The 19,861-nt window shown below is 43.2% G+C and overlaps 2 protein-coding genes across 4 annotated transcripts in view; one reads left to right on the top strand and one right to left on the bottom strand.

Moving 5' to 3' along the window:
* LOC126412859 (uncharacterized) overlaps nt 1-6,015 on the top strand; it is a 126,951-nt gene extending 120,936 nt beyond the window's left edge. The window contains exons 9-10 of one of the 2 annotated variants that reach the window (XM_050082723.1): nt 3,363-3,678; nt 5,235-6,015. In XM_050082723.1, the coding sequence (XP_049938680.1) occupies nt 3,363-3,678; nt 5,235-5,800 (882 nt within the window). In that variant the 3' untranslated portion in view covers nt 5,801-6,015. The remainder of the gene's footprint in view (nt 1-3,362; nt 3,679-5,234) is intronic. The other variant, XM_050082724.1, reaches the window with a different exon arrangement.
* Nucleotides 6,016-6,158: 143 nt separating this feature from the next.
* LOC126412860 (poly(A) RNA polymerase gld-2 homolog A-like) overlaps nt 6,159-19,861 on the bottom strand; it is a 171,770-nt gene continuing 158,067 nt past the window's right edge. For both annotated transcript variants that reach the window (XM_050082725.1, XM_050082726.1), the window contains one exon: nt 6,159-9,694. In XM_050082725.1, coding sequence (XP_049938682.1) covers nt 9,567-9,694 — 128 coding nt within the window. In that variant the 3' untranslated portion in view covers nt 6,159-9,566. The remainder of the gene's footprint in view (nt 9,695-19,861) is intronic.

Here is a 19,861-nt window from a genome sequence, read left to right as displayed (position 1 = left end):
CTCCTTATGTGAATGGTGCAGAGGGGAACTATTCTCTGCCAAGCACTTCACCGTGGTTTACAGAGTGTGAATGTAGATGCATATTTGTGACTGTCTACATTAATCCTTATTATATTTACTGCCAAATGATATTTTGTCTTTCCATTGTGTGTGTATGAAAAGAGGTGCAAAATTTAAAAATTATTGTATGTAGTGGAGTACCCACATAGAAAAATGTAATGTGTTTTGCCCAGTGATGTATACAAAAAATTTCAGCTGTTGAAACAGTTGGGTGTGTGTGTAAAAAAAGTTGCTTAAAGTTGCAAGTATTGACCTAACTGTTACATTGTGATCTGGTATGGCTGTCTCAACTGCTTCAGTTATTTATGTAATTATGATTCTTTAAGATGAGTCTATAGTATTTTCTATTTCCTTACAAAAGTATACATCATTGTATTTATATTTGGGTGAATTAAATTAAACACGTGCAAGTAGTTCACAAAAGGCAATATTTTACCATGGTTGTAGAGCTCCATAACTTTTCCACTGACAGAACAATTACAAAAGATGGCAGTCAGATATATTTCCAGGCTTGATTCTGTCTTTAGGTTGACGTATACACCTCAGTAGAGTGTCTAATAAAATATTATATAATCTCTCTTATATTGTGAAAATTAGGAACATCTTTAAATTATGACATTATTGAGAAAAGTTTCTTCAGAGTAAAGAATGTGCCACACACAAGATACTGCTACTTTAGTTCGTGTTAGGGAAGGCAACCATTCACCTGTAGGAGACTGACACTTGGTGCATACACACACATAACAGAAAACTGTGTTCACTAGCCTTTGAGCTCATGGTCTTTTTCTTCCTACACACACACACACACATGGTCGAAGTACAGAAAGCACAGAGACTGAGACATATTAGAACCACGAAGATACAGAGCTTAAAGGTGATCACACAACTTCCGGGGAGGGGGAGAATGCAATTTCTACATCTACAGCTATACTCTGCAAACCACCTTGAGGTGCATGGCAGAGAGTATGTCCAATTTTACCAGCTATTAGCGTTTCTTCCTGTTCCATTCGCGTATGGAATGCGGGAAGGCAGGAAGAATGATTTTTTTTAATGCCTCTGTGCGTGCACTAATTATATGAACCTCATCCTCACAATCCCTATGCGAGCGATATGTAGCAGGTTGTTGTATATTCCTAGAGTAATCATTTAGAGCCAGTTCTTGAAACATTGTTAATGGACTTACTCGACATAATTTACATCTGTCTTCAATAGTCTGCCAGTTCAGTTCCTTCAGTATCTCTGTAACACTCTCCCACGCATTAAACGTATCTCTTGCCAATCTTGCCGCCTTTCTCTGTATACATTGAAAAATCCTGTTAGTCCTATCTGGTATGGGTCCCACAGACTTGAGCAATATTATAGAACTGATCGTACAAGTGATTTGTAAAAAATCTCCTTTGTAGACTAATCGCACTTCCCCATGACTGAACCTATGTGCTCACTCCATTTCATATCCCTATAAGGTGTTAAGCCCAGGTATTTGTATTTGTATGAGCTGGCTGATTCCAACAGTGACTCATCGATATAAAAGTCGTAGGATGTTTTTTCATTTTGTGAAGTGCAAAATTTTACATATCTGAACTGTTACAGCAAGTTGCCGATCTCTGTGCCATGTTGATATCTTACCAAGATATGACTGAATATTTATGCAGCTTGTTTCAGTTAGTACTTCACTACAGAAAATCACATCATCTGCAAAAAGCCTGACTTTACTACTAATATTGTCTGCAAGGTCATTAATATACAGGGAACAGCAAGGGTGCCAACACACTTCTACATATGACAATGACAATCCAAGATAACATGCCCAGAGCTTGTGGTCTAGGGCCAGCATTGCTACCTCTGGATCACAGGGTCCTAGGTTCGGTTCCCAGCCGGGTTGAAGATTTTATCTGCCCGGGACTGGGTGTTTGTGTTGTCCTCATCATTTCGTCATAATCTTCATCATTCATGACAGTGGCTCAATTGGACAGTGAAAAAATTGAGATTTTGTACGGGCGTTGATGGTCGCGCAATTGAGTGCACCACAAACCACCCATCGTCATCATTATCATCATCATCATCATCCATACCAAAAAAGTCCTCAATCCAGTCACAAATTTCACTTGATACCACTCTGTGACTGTACTTTTGACAATAAGTGTAGGTTATTGCATCTATCTGGTTGCCCTGATCCAAAGCTTTCGGTACATCATGTGAGAAAAGTGAGAATTTGGTTTCACATGATCAATGAGTTCAAAATCCATGCTGGTTGTCATTGAGGAGATCATTCTGTTCAAGATACCTCATGTTTGAGCTCAGAATACGTTCTAGTATTCTACAACAAATCAATGTCAAGGATACTGGCGGTGCATCACTTTTACTACCCGTCTTGTAGATAGGTGTGGCTGTGCCTTTTTCCAAAATTTGGAAACAGTTTTTTGTTTGCAGGGTCTACGATAGTTTATAGTTAGAAGAGGGGCTAGCTCAGCTGCAAATTCATTATAAAATTTGACAGGGATTCCATCAGGGCCTGGAGCTTTGTTTAGTTTTAACGATTTCAGCTGTTTCTCTGTGCCACTGATACTAATACTTATTCCATTCATCTTTTGAATGGTACAAGATTGAGTTAAGCATTTCAGCTTTTGCTTTGCTAGCCTCATTTTCAGTTCTTGTCTCATTCGCTGGGGACTGGACAATAACTTTGGGGCCACTAATAGACTTTACATATTACCAGAATCTCTTTGGGTTTTGTGAAAGATCATTTGAAAATATTCTGCTACTGTAGTCATTGAAGACATCATGCATTGATCTCCTGACAGCCAAACATGTTTCATTCAGCAAATCTACCTGTACCCTTTACTAATGTTTACATGTTTAAGTTTATAGTGCTGTCTGGGTCTTTATAGCCTTTGATGATGTCGTTTGCTTTGGAATACAAAATTATAGGCACAGAAATATGCCTTGGATCATAGCATAATGGCTATAAGACAAAAATCACTAAAGAATCCAGAATTAATTCTGGAAACAATCCCGTAGGTTCTCCACAATATCCTTCCTTACATCAGTGCAGGACAACTTCTGTAAAGTTTGGAAGGTGGGCGAGTAATACTGGCTGTATGTGCACATTATGAGTCGTGCTTGAATCGTTCAGTTGATAAGAGCACTTGCCTGCAAAACACAAAGGTTCCAGTTTTGAGTCTTGGTCTGGCACTCAGATCTAAACTGCCAGCAAGTTTCAGGTAAATGTTACCGTAGTCCAGCAGATATTTTAGTTAGTAGTTCACAACATAGTGTATATTTACTGTTTCCTCTGTCAACAGGCAGTAGTGGTTCTTGGAGGCGAAATCTGTTGCAGTCAGCATCCACCTCTCTGTGTAACTGAAGCATGTGGTAATCAGGGCATCGTGGGGCTTTCATTTCTGCCACATCCTTATCTAAAAAGAAGTGACATCATTACACAAACTGGTAGTGGTGATATTAACTCACTTTGTTTGAAATGGGATGCTGGAGTTGTGGAAAAACCGGAAATATCAGATGCAAAATACCACTGCAAATCTTCAGAAGCCACCTGGACACTGGGAAGGGGCCGACAGCTCCATGTCACAGAACGCTGCAACATGCAGCCAGTGTACTTAGGTACTATAGTAATGTTTATATTTGGAGTTTAGCTAAAGAAGCTTTCCCATCAAATTCATTAAGAATTCTTATAAACTTGTTCCATTAAATCAAACAAAGCAAAAACTTGAATAGTTTATTTCGGAATTGTATTAAATCTAACTCCTTTGGAAATTAGATCATGTAATTAAAAAAAAAGAGAGAAGAAGAAGAAGTTAATCAGGTCAAAATCACTGGGACAGCACACATGAACCTTACCTTGAAAATCAGTAGATGTCAGATGTCAACTCACAATAAAGATGACGCGCTGAGCTACAGATAGTCACAACAAAACGACTTTTACACATTTAGCTTTCGGCAAAAAAACCACACCCATTCATACAAGCAAGCACGTCCCATGCACACATGACCTCTATCTTTCGCCAGAATGTGGTGTCACTTTGAACGATAGTGCAGCAATCTGGAGTGGGGCAAAGGTGGTTTGAATATCAGAGTACGGGTGAAGGTGGGGGGGGGGGGGGGGGGGGGGTGTGCTGCTGTCTGGTGGAGTGTGCAGGGACCAGATGACTGACAGCAGGACAAGGCTGCCATTTTCCACCACCTCTATCCTATCGCCTCCTCCCATTTCATATCTCCCCCCCCCCCCCCCCCCCCCTCTCATTGTGCACACATGGGTGGATGTGGGGGAGCAGTTTCCACCACTGCCCTGTCACTTCATCCTATTTTACATCCCCTCAACCTCATTGTGCACTGCTCTGTGCCAACACACCCAAGTCTTTCCCCCTCCCCCATATGCTGCACCTGGAAACCACCTCCTGGAACCATCTACCCCCTACACATTGTGCCAGACAGCATTCTTCCCTCCCCTTATTCGTACCCTACCCCACTCCAGGTAGCTGCTTTCGTTCAACATGGTTTTGCATTTTGTCCAGATATAGCACTCACATGCACATGAGGCACACGCATATTCTTTTCTGATGAGGGTTACCCGAAAGCTAAATGTGTTATCTTCGATAAGTAGCACTCTATCCATTTCATAATATTGTTGATATTTAGACTTTTCATTGTTTGAAAAGCTGTACATTTGACGTAAACCAAATATGGTTTACTCTCCACATTATTTTTATGTGAAACAACTTGTGGTACTGCTTTCTCAGTTTTACCGTCCTCTACTTGGTTTATCCAAATTATTAATATTTCAACTGGAGGGTTTTCTGCTGTTCATTCTGACAGCTGGAAGATTTTTCATGTTCTGGCTTACAGTTACATCATTAGTACTGTTTTAAATGAACTCCATGTTTGTAAAGTTGTTTCATATAAATGACTTACTCTTCACCCTTTATGCCATCATCTATTAGACCGATTACAAGGCCTTCTTAAAGTTGTCTGTGTTCTAAGCATACAGCAAGGTATTTAGTAAAATTGGATCTGTATATAACTATACACTACAACCAACCATAGACATCACCAAACATATTTCAGTAGAATGTATGGTGCTCTGTGGGCATTTTTTACTGTATAAAAATATGCAAATAGTGCTGGTGTATTGTAGACTAAATGACATTAATGTATTTCAGGCTTACAGAGTGCCAGGAAGAGGTCACTTCACAGACAACACACTTCATCCCTACAAAAACAACCATGGCAAAGATCAAAAGCAGATTTGATGTCTTACACTGATGTCTTAGCTCCAGGAATACTCGAGGCATGGGGAATAGATGATATGCAGGAATGGTCACCTACCGTCACAGAGCCTTCTGCTGTTGACAAAGTTCAGCAGTGGCTACAAATGAATTCCACATCACTGAATACTGTTGATGGAGAAAGTGAAATTACAGCTGTTGAGAGTGTTTCTGCAAGTAGACTTCAGACTGCAGATCAGACATATTTGTCAGGTGTTCTTCCAGCATCACAGTTTGTCGAGGATGAGGCAGAAAATTTCGACCCGATTACAACCCATCACCGTTTCTCGCAAAGCAGTTCTGTAAGAACTCGAACTGTGATTCCTCCTTACAATAATAGTACAGACTTTCTAGATGCTAGTGGAGATGCATATTTTCATTTATCTCCCAATGTGGTGAAACAATCAAAACCTTCGAAAACCACTAGTGTCAAACGAAAGTCTCAAGTACTAGGATTTTAAACACCAGGAAAAAAGACAATGTTTGTGCCACCAAACTCTGGAAAGGAAGAAAAGCTTGAAATAAATAATGTGTGTTAGATTTTAGTTTGAGAAGTCTGACAGTTGCTATAAAATTATATTTACCGTTAAGTACAAATTTATTTTTGTATTGTACTGTATACATAACTTCAATGTTTTGTACAGCCACTCCAAAATAAATGCTGCATCAAATACTGTTTGGTGGACTTGGGTCTCTGTTCCTCCTTTAAAATACTTTCACATATCAATCAAATGACAAATCTGCTCCATACATTTAGATCAAAATTTAACAGTTCATAGTCTGATGCAGAGAATAGCATAATCAAATTTAGTATGTGATCTGGAATCCACATGCATAAGTTGTTTGTTTACCAGAAATGAGCAGATATTACAAAGATTTTGTATAAACAGTCTCTCTATGCCTAAATTTTCAACACTTCATAGCAAAAGGAATGACATCTAATAAATTCATTGTATTACGCACGGTAACTTACAAAAGACATGTTCTTCCCTGACAACCTCTTTATCTGAATTATCATTCTTAATATTGGAACTTTGTGTACATTTAAACCTATTGAACTACATTTTAAAAATGTATTTTATTCACTGGCAAGAATATGTAGCTTATGATAATTAGTTTCTGTGATATTCTGTTACACTGCATGTCAGTGAAATGAACACAAGTGAATGAGCTGGTTATGGCATGGTATGACAAGAGACCCCAGAAAATAGAATAATACTGAGCTATTTAGGTTCAATACACAAAACATTACTTAACACAGAAACGTATGATATGGGTCAAAGAAAAACATAACTAAATAATTTGCTGATGTATGTGTATGTGTGTGTGAGAATTTTTTATTCAGACTTTCAAATACTGAACTGAACACAGATCTTCGGTTTTCCTGTTCTGTACCTTATTTATTTTAATGGACTCTATAAACTTAAGGCACAAATAAGTGTCACATATATCAAATTCTACAGACCCATGTCAAATTGCTTTCTTCTTACACAGCACTATAACTTTGCTTGAAGCACCATATTCTTATGAAATGATGAAAATTCCTAAATCACATAAATTAATGAAATATTTAACACTGCAAAACAATTTTTTACATGAGAACACTAGCCAATCAAATATTTTTCCTATGTGTATAAAACTTAAGCCTATTGTCACAGTAGACTTAAAGTTGCAGTTCTTCTGTCATGTGTCCATTACTACAGAAACAAATTAATTCATTTCAAGTCTACCTCAAACACACTCGAATTTGTCCTTCAAATAAAACAAGTCTCTGAGGCAAGCAATTTTATTTCACACATTTTTAAATGCAGGCACGTGTTCCCGAAAAAATAATATATATATATATCTCTTTCTCTCAAAGAATTCTTTAATACAGCCAAGGGCTTGTCTTAAATTAAGGCAAAACCATGAAATACCTTAATATTTTTTTTCCTTTGTAGCAATGTACACAATCTGAAGCAGTGCACTGAACACATCAGAAGAATGATGGGAAATGCTCAACCCGTCATGCGGACTAGAATGAGGCAGCAAAACTCAGTTACTGTTGTTGACAGTGCAACATTACCCATCAATTATGTTTAGTAATTGAAACTGATTGCACTAAAACCAACTTCGGCCAAACAAAACACGTGTAATCCTGAACCAAAATGCTCAACTATGCACAAAATACCAAATAATGTGACAGTGATTGGCTCTGGGATTGATGCAGTATTTTAAGAAATTTACGTGTACAATTCAGAACAGGCATATACTTCACCTTCATTTCGTATTGTCTTTAAAATTTATAGTTATAAAATAAGTAACAAAACATATAGAAACAACAGAAGTTATATGGAAGGCAACAAAAGTGCAGTTCATAATATTGACTTCCTGTACAAGAATACTATTTTAATGATACCCACTTCATTGCAGTCCAGAAACACTCTTTGGCACTAATTGGGTCATAAGACACTTCATAATTTGTCATTTTTAAAGGCCTTCACAGTAATTCCATGAATGGCAGATTGTTTAGGCTTATTTTACACTAGATGCCTTTTAAATCACATACATTCACTTTTTTTTTGCTTTCAGATACAATTGCTCAACTGCACAAAAAGAGCAGCACTTTGGTTACAACACTCAACAAAACTGAGACATTCATCATTAAGTACACTGATCATACAGATTCAGCTACAAATACATTTCTCTTGGGCAACATTCATGCAATAATTCATAAAAATATAAATATCAGTTCTTTTTATGAGATCTCTTCCAAAAAGAAGTGAAAGCACAGAGTTGGAAGGCAAGATGCAGGAGCTCACAATAAAATTACTGAAAGTATACAACCACAATAATAATAAAGATTCAATAAGAAACCAAGCCTGATAATCCTCAGTTACCAATAATATTCCAACGGTGAATGAGTATTTAGTAACAAGTAAAGGCATCTTCGACACTTCGTCAAATATTTAAATACAACAATGTCAGTTAGTCTTTTGCAGTCTGCTGAGATACGTGACTTATTTCATATATTCTTTTTGATTTAAAGCACTATTCTAAACACATATAAAAAGAACAATCATTGCTTTTGACTCTGAGAAAAGTTATCAGTGTCCAGCACTTTATATGTAGCAATGATTAAAATCTCGAGTATACAGAAATGGGGAAAAAAAACCAAAAGGAATGTAAAAAATAAAATAATACAGAGACTCCTCCTACAATGGTTCTGCACATTATTAACTGAATCCACAGTATTTATTGCTTATGTTAACAGTTCGCTGTTTCAAACATATGAAATACACTTGTCCCACAACATGCACTTAGAAAGTTCTTGTTAAACATTACCTATATAAAAATTAAATATAAACAAAAGCCTTAATTCAATTGTACACAAAATACTGTTTCTACAGTGTTCCACAAAAGTCTAAAACAAGCATCAACATCACAGTTTTTAAAATTAGGTGGATCAGTAGTATGTAAGAGTAAAGTTTTTTGTAATAATTTTTTTTCTTTGTTAGGCATCCACACACTTTGCATTCACTAGAGATTAGAAGAGTTGTACTAACACAAGTATCAAAAAGATTTCTCGATGTTTTATATTTCTCTTCTCTTAACTACAATATGTTTGAAACATGGCATTTGAACATTTAATACAATTGAATTCCATAACAAGTATTTTTTCCATTTTTCTTTTTTCTGTTTTTTTCCAGAGATAGCACTGCGTTCTCATAACTCTTGCAGTGCTACTGGTTTTCATGATTTAACAAAGCAAAACATTCACACAAAACATTTTAAAAAGAAAGGAATACCTAATACTTTGTTAAAAATTAAAAATTTTTTCCTTCTGAAAAGACTCATACAAGTAACATTATAATATAATAGAAAAACCACCTACTCCCACATACACAATGTCTGCAGGGAAGACATGCATGTTAACTAAAATCAACAATTACATACATAAATAAAAAGAGAAAAAGGCATAATATATTCATCTTAAAGCTCCAATCTTCATCACAGTCATAAGTAATATTTATCTGACTAGGTGAGTGAACAGTCCATTTTAGTTACCTGTTCACAATGTTGTTTTCACATCATGTTAGGAATATTTCTTTTTTTTGTCACAACCAGCATGTAAGTCACGATTAATGCTGAAACCCAGTTCAACATTTCTTTGTGCCATTTCACACATGAAAAACAAAAGCAGTCCATTAACAAAAGTTCATTTATTCTATGACTTCCCCTGTCCATTCAAAAAATGCTTACAATATCACGGGTTTTCTTCAGCTTCTCATAAGAATCCTGGAATACTTGCTTCACTTTCTCAAATACGTCTCGATCATACACAGAACGGGCAGTGTTGGTGAGATCAAACGGTTCTGCACAAAAATATTTTAGGTTAACTACAAACATTCATTATCTTACATTACATATTATATAGTTCAAACAACTTTTTTCTCTAAGGCTGAATTAGACTGAAGGAATTTTGCTACACAATCTTTTAATCATGTATTTCAGCTTCTAGTCAAATGGTATAATAGCCGTTGCAACTACATAAACTCATCAAAGTAAAACTGAACAGGGCATGAGAGGCAAGCCCCATTCGCTATAATAATTGAGGAAACTAATGTAATACATTTATATATTTTGTCTTACACCAAAAATTAATGTACCCAAAATTAATAACACTTAAAAAGAAAATACTTTTCAAGCAGTCAAAGATTGTGATATTGCCAGTTCGCTGTAGTAACAAACTAAAGCAATATTTGTTGAGACATTATTAGAAGCAATTTCCTTTTCAGCTGAATAGATAAGCTGGTTGTTCATTATAATGTTTCTGAGCATCTTTAGCATAAAATGGACAAAAAATAGAAAGTATTTTTAAGAGCTGTTTCATATATGGCAATAAAACACTAATGCAGATGGCTGAGCACGAACAAAAAATCTCTGAGTCAACTACTCTGTAATCAATGTAGAAAGGAGCTTTAACTCCCTATAGGACTTCAAAATACCCTCCACCACCACCCTGCACCGCTTCCTCCTCCTCATGAGATGTTCACTTATCAGTCAAGTGGCCCATACACAGTAAGCATCGCTAAGTACTAAGATCTTTTGTTGTTGTAGAAGATGGCGCGCTCTCTCTCTCTCTCTCTCTCTCTCTCTCTCTCTCTCTCTCTCTCTCTCTGTGTGTGTGTGTGTGTGTGTGTGTGTGTGTGTGCGCGCGCTTTTTTTCCTCACTGACATGCCATTTCTTCAAAAGACTGAAACGACTGGTTAGAGGTACAGCACATTTTGCTGGTAACTACTTCACATGCCTCTCTTCCTCCTTTGTCAGTTCTTTCATACTCCTTGATCCCCACATGCCTTGGGAACCAATGGAATGAGCATTCCTCCCTTGTCATGTTGAACAATCAGGTTCCTGCCAGTTATTCACGTCTTCCTTTTAACTGTGTGACTCGCTGTCTGCCTCAGGTGCTATCTGATACTGATTCCAGTGTGCAACGAGGCTGTACTTATGACTATGTTGTGCCAGGCACTCTGTCTGCAGCGCTCGCTGCATCAGGCGCTCTGTCTGTGGTATGTGCCGACCCAATAGCAGTGACTGTAGTGCCTTCTTTTAGTCATGGCAGTTCCGACTGCTGTACGTGCACTTTGTTGTTATCATCATTTGTCAATCTTGTTGTATGAATTTCGAATGACGTCCAAGGCGTGCTAGGCATTTTATCTTCCGACTGTCATCATTTATGTCCATCTGTGATCTAAGGCGTTCTGTTACCTTGATGTGCCATGTCAGGTGTTCTGTCTGAGGTCCGTGCCCGCCAGGAATAGCTGCAGTGTTATTTTGAGGTCGCTGGTGTTCAAACTGCCACTTGAGACTTGGCAGAATGTCCTCAGGTATAGTGTTTTTTGTCTGTGACACCATTCCGCGTGCGACCTTTATTACATGAACTGGGCAGTTTTCTCCAACTCCATCTTCATACTTGTGTCCCTGAGATCTTTTCAAAAACTGAATGCTGGATTTCAGGCAGAGTTCAGCTGGAAACTGGTGTCATACTTAATGAGATTTTCCATTACCTTAATCTCAATAGATTCTGTGATAATGCTGTCCTAATAGCTCAATGTTTGTGTTAAGAGTCTTAGTATCATTATAGTTCATAGAATGACCGAGTTCTAAACAATGCTTGGCAATCACTGGCTTGGTTGCCTGTCTTATTCTGGTAAGCCTTTGGTGATCTTTGTACCTGATGTCCCTAGTCATCTGGCCGATGTATACCATACCACATTCACATGGTATGTGGTAAATGCCCAGTTTCCCCTGACCCAGGTCATCCTTCACACTCCTTAGCAGAGCCTTAATCTTGGGGGGTGGATATTTTTATTTTTTTTTTTTTTTGTAGGGTTTAAGGGCGCTCAACTGCTGAGGTCATTAGCGCCCAGTCACTGGTGTTCGAGCACAAGGAATCTGCTAAAACTCAAGGGGATGGGGGGACATCAGAAGGACCTGACAAAGATGCAGATTAAATAAGTAAAAAGGTTAAATGTCTTTGGTCAAGCCAGTTAAAGTTATAAAACGCAGAATACGAGCAGCTGCTCGAGCGTCATCAGCTAAAACATCCGGTAAGATAGATGGCAGGGACAGGACAACACGAAATTGACTAAAACGGGGACACGACAATAAAACATGGCGCACCGTTAATGCCTGACCACAAGGGCACTGCGGGGCTGGGTCACCGGAGAGCAGGTAGCGGTGGCTAAACCGGCAATGCCCAATCCGCAACCTGGTCAGAAGGACCTCCTCGCGCCGAGATGGTCGGGAGGAAGTTGTCCAAGCAGTTGGGAGCGGTTTTACTGCCCAGAGCTTGTTTCCTTGGAGGGATGACCAAGCATCCCACCACAAGGACACAAGCCTCTTACATACATCCCCACAAATGTCAGATGACGGGACACAATGGGAGGCTGGCCGAGGCTGGAGGACTGCAGCCTTGGCTGCAGCATCTGCAGCCTCATTCCCAGGCACTCCTACATGTCCGGGAACCCACAGAAAGCTGACAGAACCGCCATTATCAGCGAAAGAATGGAGGGACTGCTGTATCCGTTGAATCAAGGGATGGACCGGATAGGGAGCCCCAAGGCCCTGAAGAGCACTGAGTGAGTCAGTGCAGAGTACATACGATGAATGGCGGTGGCGGCGGGCATACTGAATGGCCTGATGGAGAGCAAAAAGCTCGGCCGTAAAGCTGGAACATTGGTCAAGGAGCCGGTATTTAAAGGTGGCGGTCCCGACGACAAATGCACAGCCGACACCATCGTCAGTTTTGGAGCCATCGGTGTAAATAAAGGTGTGACCAGCAAGTCGAGCACGAAGTTCGACAAACCGTGAGCAATACACTGCAGCCGGAGTACCCTCCTTCGGGAGTGAGCTGAGGTCGAGATAAATACGAACCGGAGCCTGGAGCCAAGGTGGTGTCGGGCTCTCACCCTCTCTGAAGAAGGTAGGGAGGGCAAAATCCAATTGTCGAAGCAGGCGACGGAAGCGGACTCCGGGGGGCAGCAGGGCAGACACATACAACCCGTACTGACAGTCGAGAGAATCGGCGAAGAAGGACTTGTAAGAGGGGTGTTCGGGCATAGACAACAGCCGGCAGGCATACCGACACAGCAGTATGTCGCGCCGGTAGGTCAATGGTAACTCGGCAGCTTCAGCATAAAGACTCTCGACAGGACTAGTGTAGAAGGCTCCGGTCGCAAGACGTGTCCCCCGATGGTGAATGGAGTTGAGCCGGCGTAAGAGGGATGGCCGAGCGGACGAGTAGACGAAGCTCCCATAATCCAGCTTCGATCGGACTATGGACCGATACAAGCGAAGCAGGACAGTGCGATCCGCTCCCCAAGATGAACCGCTAAGAGCTCTGAGGACATTAAGGGAACGTGTACAACGGGCCGCCAAATAAGAGACAAGTGGAGACCAACACAGTTTCCGGTCCTACGTGAGCCCTAGAAACTTAGTTGTGTCCACGAATGGGAGAACAACGGGACCGAGATGTAAGGATGGCGGAAGAAACGCTTTATATCGCCAAAAGTTGATACAAACCGTCTTCTCTTCAGAGAACCGGAAGCCATTTGCCACACTCCATGAGTAGAGGCTGTCTAGACAACGCTGAAGGCAGCGCTCCAGGAGGCATGTTCTCTGGGCACTGCAGTAGATCGCGAAGTCATCGACAAAGAGAGAGCCTGAGACATTAGATGGAATGCAATCCATAATTGGATTGATCGCGATGGCAAAAAGGGCTACGCTCAAGACGGAGCCCTGAGGCACTCCATTCTCCTGGAGGAAGACGTCGGACAATACGGAACCCACACGTACCCTAAACTTTCGATCCATTAAAAAGGAATCAATAAAAAGGGGCAGACGACCGCGTAGGCCCCACTTGTGCATAGTGCGGAGGATACCTCCTCTCCAACAGGTATCATAAGCCTTCTCCAAGTCGAAGAACACGGCTACCGTTTGGCGCCTTCGCAAAAAGTTGTTCATGATGAATGTCGACAAGGTCACAAGGTGGTCAACAGCGGAGCGGCAGCGACGAAAGCCGCATTGGACATTAGTAAGTAGTCGTCGAGGTTCAAGAATCCAGACTAATCGAGCATTAACCATGCGCTCCATCACCTTACAGACACAGCCTGTAAGAGAAATGGGGCGGTAACTAGAAGGAAGGTGTCTATCCTTCCCGGGTTTGGGTATAGGAACAACAACGGCGTCACGCCAACGCATGGGGACTTGACCTTCGGTCCAGACGCGATTGTAGGTACGAAGAAGGAAGCTTTTGCCCGCCGGAGAAAGGTGTGCCAGCATCTGAACGTGAATGGCATCTGGCCCCGGAGCAGAGGACCGGGACAGTGCAAGCGCACGTTCGAGTTCCCGCATAGTAAAGGGGGCATTGTAAGTTTCCAGATTCAGCGAGTGGAAGGAAGGTCGCCGAGCCTCGTCTGCCTCTTTCCTGGGAAGGAAGGCAGGATGGTAATGGGCAGAGCTTGAAACATCCGCGAAAAAGCGGCCAAAGGCGTTGGAGACAGCCACAGGATCAACAAGGACCTCATTACCTGAGGTCAGGCCAGGTACTGAGGAGTGGGCCTTAATGCCCGACAGCCGGCACAGGCTCCCCCAAACGACGGAAGAGGGAGTAAAACTGGTAAAGGAGCTCGTGAAAGAGGCCCAACAAGCTTTTTTGCTGTCTTTGATGACTCTACGGCATTGCGCTCGGAGTCGTTTGTATTCAATACAATTCGCCAACGTAGGATGGCGGCGAAAGGTGCGTAAAGCGCGTCGTCGAGCACGGATAGCGTCCCTACAAGCCTCATTCCACCAGGGGACGGAAACGCGACGTGAAGAAGAAGTAGTACGAGGTATGGAACGTTCGGCAGCATTGATAATAACAGCCATGAGGTATTCGACCTGACTGTCACAACTGGGAAAATCGTGGTCCGGAAAGGTCGCCAGGGAGGAGTAAAGTCCCCAGTCAGCTTTCAGTATGTTCCAGCTCGTAGGACGTGGGGATGGGGTGTGGTGCAGGAGACGAACGACACAGGGGAAGTGGTCGCTCGAATAGGTGTCAGAAAGGACATACCACTCGAACCGACGGGCAAGAGTGGTAGAACAGATCGAGAGGTCCAAGTGGGAGTAGGTATGAGTAGAGTCCGAGAGGAAAGTCGGGGCGCCGGTATTGAGGCAGACAAGATTGAGATGGTTGAAGACATCCGCCAAGAGTGAGCCTCTTTGACAGGATGCAGGAGAGCCCCAAAGGGGATGATGGGCATTGAAGTCGCCAAACAATAAGAACGGCGGGGGAAGCTGAGCGATCAGGTGCATCATGTCAGCCCGACTAACAGCAGATGACGGTGGAGTGTAGATGGTACAAACTGAAAAAGTAAAAGCAGAAAGAGTAATGCGGATAGCTATTGCTTGGAGTGGGGTGGTCAATGGGATGGGATGGTAATAGACATCGTCCCGAACGAGCAACATGACCCCACCATGAGCTGGGATACCGTCCACAGGGGTGAGGTCATACCGCTCCGAGGTATAGTGGGAAAAGGCAATACGGTCAGTCGGGCGCAACTTGGTTTCCTGGAGACCAAGGACGAGCGGACAGTGCAGGCGGAGGAGCAGTTGTAATTCCTCCCGATTAGATCGAATACCTCCTATGTTCCAATGAAACAACGCCATTGCTAGTCAAAAAGTTGGGGGAACGAGACGGGGAAGAGCTGGTCACCTCGATGGCCGCGGAGGGCCAGGTTGCGAGGGAACAACGCTACAACCGACGGGAGGCGGATCCGGTTCCATCGACTCGTTGCCAGCTGCGGCCGCTGTCCCTGATTGTGTAGGAGGGGCCGCATCATTTGCCGACAAAAGGCCGGCGGAGCGCCTGGCAGCAGAGCGTCCCGGCGAAACTGAGGACGGCCGGGAGCAGCGACTCACGGATGAAGCGTCAGACGAAACGCGCCGGGGTGGAGAGGGGGATAGAGACTTCTTCTTGGAGGCCTTCTTGGAAGGCCGAGGAGGCACAGGGATGGTGGTCTGGACCCGAAGAAGGTCCTCACACGCGGGGTCCGTTTTGGAACGCCGGACCTCGGAAGCTGGGGTCCGGAACGTTTCCCCGATGGACGCCTGAGAAGAGGATCGCTTCTCAGGTGGCGTGGGGGGAGGAGGAGGAGGAAGGGTGGCCCCTGGGGCAGAGGGGGTGGGGGCCACGGGGGAGGAGGATTTGGAAGGGAGGGATTTGGGAGGCAGAGGCAGAGCCCCCTGATGGGCACAGGAGGTGGAGGGGGGGACAGGATAGGGGTGAGGATACCGCGGAAGGAGTGGACACAACTGAGGTAAACGAAGTGGTCAGTGACACGGGATGAAGGCGGTCATACTTCTTCCTGGCCTCAGAATAAGAGAGCCGGTCCAAAGTTTTGATTTCTTGTATCTTTTTCTCCTTCTGATAGGCGGGGCAGTCTGAGGATCTAGGCGAGTGGACGCCAGGACAATTAATGCACCGAGGTGGTGGGGTGCAAGTATGTTCCTCACGAAGAGGACGTCCACAATCGCCACAAAGGGGCTCAGCCTCACACCGGGATGACATGTGCCCAAAGCGCAAACACCTAAAACAGCGCATAGGAGGTGGGACGTAAGGTCGCACGTCGCACCGGTAGCACATCACCTTTACCTTCTCCGGGAGAACGTCCCCCTTGAAGGCGAGGATAAAGGCCCCGGTGTCGATGCGACGGTCTTTGGGGCCGCGCTGGACTCGCCGGACGAAATGCACGCCGCGGCGCTCCAGGTTGGCCCTGAGCTCCTCATCAGATTGTAGCAGGAGGTCACGATGAAAAATAACCCCCTGCGTCCTATTTAGTGCCAGATGTGGGACAATGGATACTGGGATGTCCCCTAGGCGGTCGCACGCCTGGAGTGCCGCCGACTGTGTGGCAGAGGTGGTCTTGATAAGAACGGACCCTGATCGCATCTTGCTGAGAGCCTCGATTTCCCCGAAGATGTCCTCAATGTGCTGAACAAAGAACATGGGCTTGGAGGTGCCGAACGTCCCCCCATCGGTTCGAGAACAGACCAAATAGCGGGGGAAGTACTTCGCCCCAAGCCGGCGGGCCTGTCCCTCCTCCCATGGAGTGGCCAAGGGGGAAAGGGCAGGAGAACCAGAACTAGAAACGGTACCTTTTCTTTTGAAAGACTCGGCCGCAGAGCGACATGATACATGTTGACGTTTCATCTGCGAAACGTCCGCCCCGATACCACCCACTCCGACCAGGGGCTCTCCCCACGGGCGCCACCCAGCCGCAGCAAGGGCCACCTGGCAGGATGACCATTGCCGGGAGTCCTGATGCCCCAAGGAGACGGGCATCTACTCCTTGGCCAACGTGGGGAGGGTGCAGCTCAGGTATCGGCAGTACGATCCCTGTGTTGTCAGGGGGCTACAACCTAGAGGGTACATGACGACCCCACCACAACGGGCTGGCTACCGTGCTGGATTTCTGGTGCCATGGAAAGTCCATCATGATCGCTGGTGCAGATGGAGATGCACTATGGGCGTAACTTGGACAACCCATCAGGCGTTTAGGCCCAATTTGAGGAATAGTGGGTATGGTTACAACGCCGGTGCAATGCTGAGTGCCAAGGTCTTAGTGCACTTAGGACCAGCGGTACACCATGTAAGGTGTCCTTCCCCAAAAGGCTCGTACTTCTGTAGAATTTTGAAAAATGGAGGTCAAACCCCAAGGGGGACCATCACATAGAAGGCCGAAATGGTTGAAACTCCTTTTAGTCGCCTCTTACGACAGGCAGGAATACCTCGGGCCTATTCTTACCCCGGACCCGCAGGGGGATTGGGGGGTGGATGGAATGCACTCTTGATGTTATGTTTGAGGAGAATTCTGCTGATTTTGGCAGATATCATCCTGACATAAGGCAAATATGCAACCTTTTTTGTTTCTTCTTGTACTTCTCGAGGAACCTCTGGCAGAGAAACAGGGCATGGCTCTTTCTGATCTGAACATCTCAAAAAGAGTATCCATTTTTATAGAACAAAGATTGTAGGTGGTCTATCTCCATCACCAAATTGTCAGGATCTGACAGAGTTTGCGCCCAGTGAATCAGAGTTCTGACTACACCATTTTTCTGTGCTGGATGGTGGCAGCTGCTGGCTTGCAGATACAAGTTGATGTCAGTGGGTTTGCGGTACACACTGTGACTGAAGGTACCATCTGCCTTCCTCTTAACTAGTACGTCTAAGAATGGGTTAGTCCATCCTTCTCCAGTTCCATTGTGAAGCTAATGTTAGGGTGGCATGAGTTTACGTGGCAAAAGAAAACTTTGAGCTTTCCCCCCATTGGTCCATAAAACAAAGGTGTCATCCACGTACCTAGAAAAGCATTTCGGCTGATCTGGGGCTGATGTAAGTGCCTCCTCTTCAAATTTCTCCATAAAGAAATTGGCCACCACCAGTGAGAGGGGGCTGCCCATTGTAACCCCTCCCGTTTGCTCGTAAAACTGGCCACCATATAGGAAATACATTGAGGTCAATATGTGCCTGAATAAGTAACAAACAATGCACATTCTATTGAGCCTCAAGTGGCAATCTGAACACCAGCAGCCTGAAAATAACACTGCAGCCGCTACTGGTGGGCAAAGACCTCTGACAGAATGCCTGACACAGCATGCCATGGCAACAAAATGTCTTAGATCACAGGAGGGCTTCAATGATGGCAATTTGAAGATAAAATATGTAGCATGACTATGACATCATACTGCTGTGGCTAAAAGAAAGCAATACAGTCATCGCTACTGGTCAGAATGTACCACGAACAGAGTGTCTGACGCGGCACAGACTGCTGACAGAGCATCTGGCACAACATAGGCATAAATGTCGGACTTGTTCCACACTGGAATCAGTATCAGACAGCACCTGCAGAAGACTGCAAGTCACGCAGTTGAAATATTGTGCAAGAAAGATGTACATAACCGGCAGTAAGCTGATTGTTCAACATGACAATGCATTGCCGGGAAAGCCTGAAGAATTACATTAGCATTTCTCCCTTGTGGTTGGTAATGGAGAGTGGTGGCCTGGAAGTTCTGAACTATTTCATCTGTTTTGTATAATAGTCCACCAAGGCACTCTGAATTAGAGCAGATACTTCTTTATTCTTGCCATCAATCTTCATCTCACCCAACATCATCGGTTCATATACACTTCTACACCAAAGGCTGTAAATTATGATGGAAGGCAGATCCATCAAGCACGATCAGGAAGAAACGAATGAAAATCCAGTACAATTACACTGCTTACATGCATCATCAGTTTACGAAACAATAAAATTACAACGCTCATTAAGAAAATTCAAAATATTAAAATTTTTAATTTGGCATACAATATTTCTTTAGCTCCACAATTATAAAAACAACTTGGATATTGTTAATATGGAAGGTGGAGTCTTACTCAAACTGTAGAAAATCTGTCGTCAACCCCAACGTTGGCCTGAACAGCACAGTGCTTTACTGGGCATGGAGGTGGTATGTCCTTGCCTTCATACATACTAACAAGGAGAGGTACTCAGCTGTGTGATTGACTTTTTGAAATCATTTCTACAGTGATGTAGGTTCAGGTCTACAGAATCACACCCTGCAGCCAGTCACCTTGGTGGGCCCTTGTTTGCGAGTAATAGATGGAAAAAGTTTTAGAATTTCGTGCAATGCTCTATAGATTTAAAAATGTTAGCAATTTACAGACTGGTTGCACAGAGTAATAGCTAAGGTACTGACCTCATATGCAAAAGGTTGTCGTTTCGAACCTCTTCAAGTAAATCATATTCTTTTTTATTTTTAAATCTTCGTTGAAATGACTTTGATCATTACTTTTATTCAATTAATTGGTTCAGATGTAATTTTTTTGTACACATTTCTCAAATATTAGTCATCATATGAAATACATCATTTGCTCCCATTTGGAATCCTTGTTCTAACTTCAACTTAATTCCTTCCATTTTGTCATCTCATATTT

The sequence above is a fragment of the Schistocerca serialis genome, chromosome 7, assembly GCF_023864345.2.
Source record: "Schistocerca serialis cubense isolate TAMUIC-IGC-003099 chromosome 7, iqSchSeri2.2, whole genome shotgun sequence".
Classification (NCBI taxonomy): Eukaryota; Metazoa; Arthropoda; class Insecta; order Orthoptera; family Acrididae; genus Schistocerca; species Schistocerca serialis.
This window is presented reverse-complemented; position numbering and strand designations above follow the sequence as displayed.